Source organism: Papaver somniferum, chromosome 1 (assembly GCF_003573695.1).
Source record: "Papaver somniferum cultivar HN1 chromosome 1, ASM357369v1, whole genome shotgun sequence".
NCBI classification, from domain to species: domain Eukaryota; kingdom Viridiplantae; phylum Streptophyta; class Magnoliopsida; order Ranunculales; family Papaveraceae; genus Papaver; species Papaver somniferum.
In genome coordinates, this window is record NC_039358.1 from 145346947 (window position 1) to 145351116 (window position 4170).

General features: G+C 36.9%; 1 protein-coding gene across 1 annotated transcript; it reads right to left on the reverse strand.

The window, feature by feature from the left end:
* Positions 1-421: 421 nt before the first annotated feature.
* On the reverse strand, positions 422-3522 carry LOC113303468 (ribonuclease 3-like protein 2). The gene is made up of 5 exons (XM_026552500.1): positions 2800-3522; positions 2364-2528; positions 1409-2128; positions 1158-1304; positions 422-1053 (listed from the first exon to the last, which is right to left on the reverse strand). The coding sequence occupies exons 1-5, from the start codon at positions 3211-3213 to the stop codon at positions 718-720; spliced, it is 1782 nt and encodes a 593-aa protein (XP_026408285.1). The 5' UTR covers positions 3214-3522; the 3' UTR covers positions 422-717.
* Between the last annotated feature and the right edge of the window lie 648 nt (positions 3523-4170).

Below are 4170 nucleotides of genomic sequence, written 5' to 3' on the forward strand. Positions count from 1 at the left end.
ATTTTATAATGCGTATCCCATTGAGCATCAAATTTTACTATCCACTCAAAATTATTTGTATTCACCACGTTTAGAGAATTCTTAAAGCTCTTAGCTACCTGAATTGGTTTATCACGTGGAATGCTCATATAATCTTTTTGTACTTTAGAAACTATAAAAATATGATCAGGTTTAGCATGGTTAAAAACTACATCATTCCTATGTATCCATATGGACCAAAGAGTGAAAGCTATTTTATCAATATCCTTTTTCAAGATACTATCGTTCATGCAGTTTTGAAACCAATCTTTGATATCATAATTTTGATTTAAAGTGGTGATATTCATAAAAGAAAGAGCAAACCAGACATTTTTAGCAAATTTGCATTCTAGAAATAATTTCATCCTTAAATTGACTATCAGAACAGAGACTACAACAAGGATAAGTACGAAAATACTAAAATCCGTTAGTCTTACCAAAACCAAGGGAAATGTTTTTCGGAATATACAAAAGAACTGATAAAGAAGTGAGAGTAAACATTGACGCTATGACGCATACATAGTGAGTGTATCTTGATCAACAAAGAGTAAATAACTGGATTAGAGAACGAAACATTTAGACATTCTTACTGAGAGGCGCTTGCCCCTTTTGGGCCCAACTTAAAGTGATCTAAGCACAGTGAGTTGGGCCCACTGGAGGCACATAACCCTGCTGAATTTCGCCCTGAGGCTAATGAGACTACGACGATTCAATAGCTGGATTTGTTCTTTCAACAAACGAAAAAGTTGTTGAATTTGTCTCAGCAATTAAGGTACTTTTGTTCATGTTAACATAATCTAATGCAGCTTTAGCAGCCCTGTTCTTAGCAATTTCTTTCTTAACCTCATGAATTCCAGTTCCTGTCAAATTGTCTTCCACATATATATCCACCCTTTTTGTGCTGTTGTTATTTCCCAAGTCCTTGACAAGCTCAATCTTCAATCTGTTCTTTTGACAAAACTCTAGCAATTCAGCCATTGGATGCTTCTCTACGATTTCATGACCCATCATAGGCTTCAGTATCTCACTAACCACCTAAACACACAAATCATCATTAGTTAATAAAGTGATACTTAATTAAGGTTCTGGGACTCTGGGTTGTCTGGCTGAACTGGTGAGAAGAAAAAGAGAGAGTTTACCTTCCATACGGTATCAAGGGAGAAATTGCTGTCAATGAAAACAGCTCCAACAGTAGCCTCAACTAAATCAGCTAGGCATTTAGGTTCATCAATGAGTCCATTCGAATGCATGGGGTAGTCCAATAATTCTTCACAGAATACTTCTATCTGAAAACAAACGAAAAACACACCTTTGAATTGTGCCCAAGTAAACAGTTCTATTGTGTCAGTATATGTGTGTATGGAGTTACTAGCAGAATAGATGTGTGTACCTGTCTGGCGAGGTGGGGAGTATCATAACGTAAGCAGTGATGGAACCCATACTTTATAGCGACTCGAGCAAGCTTCTCATTGTCAACATTGGCAGCAGTTATGCGAGTTAATCGCCCAGGGGTCAAGTCAGGGTACAAGTAGTACATCTCCTTGACTATTAACATATTGAGTGTTGAATCTCCAATAAATTCGAGTCGTTCATAGGAAATTTTCTTGTACACTGAGTTTATATCGCGTTCATCATCACCATCGTAAAAGGATGGATGTGTAAAAGCTTCCGCTAACAAACTTTTATCATTAAACTCATAACCCAAAATCTTTTGTACTTCATATACCTTCAGCTGCCAATCGATATCGGATAAATGATTCTCATGATCCTCCTCTTCTTCTTCAAGATCAGGTTCCTCTTCCTGATTCAGGAATCCTACTATTTTTTCGAAAGGCTTAAAGACAAAGCTAAATGTATTGTTGCTTCTAAGGTTATCTATGGCGGATCTAGCTGCTCTGTTCTGTGCAATTTCTTGTTTACCCCCGTGAGTTCCAATCCCTATTAAAGTATCATTCACAAGCACGCTAACCTTTTTGTTCTCTTTGATCTTCAAGTCCTTGACAATCTTTAACTTCAGTTTGTTCTTTTGACAAAACTCTTGTAGTTCAGTCATTGGGTGTTCCTCTATGGTTTCAGGACTAACCAGAGGCTCTAATAACCCTTTAATTATCTAAACAAATACACAAAAAGTAGACTAACGTCAAACTAGTGCATCTTAAGTTATATACTGATCAATAAATATAAATGCCTGCATTCTAAGCACGTAGATGACTAAAGCACATGCATTTTTAACAATTAGGATGATAGCTAGCATGCACAAGCATCCATGATTAATAGGATGAGGTATAACACCGGACTGCTCGTAAAAAGAGTAGCTTGCCAGAGAAACTAAAAAGAGAGATTACCTTCCTAACAGTGAGGAATGAGGAGGTGATGTCCATTGAGGAATTGCAGTCGATGAAAACAGCACCAAAAATTGCTTCCACAACATGGGCTAAGAATCTTGGAACATAGATAAGCCCATTTGAGTTCACTGGGTATTCCACTGTTGCTTCACTAAACTCTCTAATCTATTCAAACACAAACCCAACAGATTTAGCATCAAACTTCTGTGAGTCAGATATCGGTCAGTCAGACAAGACATCACATGTCATACGCCAGGTAAGCAAATACTAAGATAAGACAATATAGACGGATTAAACTGAAAAGGAAAACACAATCCTACCAGTCCGTGTGTCAAGGACTGAAGCTGAAGAGTCAGAGAGTCTTTAAAACCAAGAGATATAAGTATATGTATGTCGCGAATACGAGACATACATATTAGAAGAAAAAAAACCATACCTGTTCGTCGATGCGAAAAGTCTTCTTGTACCGGATATAACGATGTAAACCAAACTTGATAGCAACTCTAGCAAGTCTCTCCATATCCACATTTGCTGCTCTAAGCCTGCTTAACTTACCAGGAGAAAATCTCGGGTATAATATGAACATCTCTTTAGCTATAACCAAATCAAGAACAGCAGCTCCAACGAATTCAAGACGTTCATAATTTATACATGGTTGTATACTAACCCTTGGATCGAAAAATGATGGATGTGTAAATGCTTCTTCTAATAAAGTTTTGTTCACAAATTTATACCCTAATATTTCTTCTATTTCTTCTTTATGCATGAAAATCGGCGTCGACTCACTGTTCTCTTCTTCTTCCACTGAATTCTTCTCTTCTTCTGGCTGTTCTTCCTCCATGACTCTCATTTTTTTTTGTTGTTTCAGAGATTGAAAATTGAGAAATAAATAAAATAAAATCCTACATCTGTGTATGGTCGGTCGGATATTTGAATTTGTAGGCGCTTTTCGCAAAGAAACAGAATTAATGGGGGGTTTTCAGTTTTTTCCCTTTTACGATTGGGTATTTATTATGAGATAGTATAAAATTTCATGGATTAGGTTCGGAATTAGAGCTCTCTGATAAGTCCGAGAGCGATGAATCATGCTTTACCTAACAGTATGCCATCGGAAAACTTGGCACGAGTAATGTGTCGGGACAAATTCCTATTTGGTGATGTGATGAGGTTTTGGCCGTGAGATTATAATATCTTACTAAACTCTTAATCGTATGGCTTGTATAATAAAGAACCTTCTGGACAAACTTGAATTGGGAGATGGGTGAGATCTAATTTTTGATCATTTAAGGAAAACTTTGTATGACGTGGGCTTTCTGTAGATGGAAAAAGCATTCACGCTTCGTACCTTTTTTAGTCGCTTTTGTTCAGAAATTCAGTAAGTTATAGCAGCATTGTTGTTTTTGTTGAGATTATTAGTCTTACATTATCTGGGTATTTAAGATCTTGCGGTTTATAATTTCTTAGGGTCTCTTCACTCATTGTTAATTGGTTGTGAGTTGGATGCCCGTGTTTTAATATGTTATCACAGCCAAGCTCTGTATGAGACGTGAGACCCAGTAAGACCCAAGAAGACAGGGCAACCATACAACGGTCCATATAAGGTGTGGAGGAGCTACTCCACTTATTGCCAATTGGTTTTGAGTTGGATGCCCGTATTCTAACAATTTTGTGCGAGTATATTGTTGTTTTGCTCTTGTAATTTTGTGTGAGTCTACTGCAGTTTTTTCTTTGGTTACGTAAAATTTTCTCAATTTTGACCCTTGAGAGATGTATTTTTTCCATAACAGTAATAAAATGGAGTTGATCG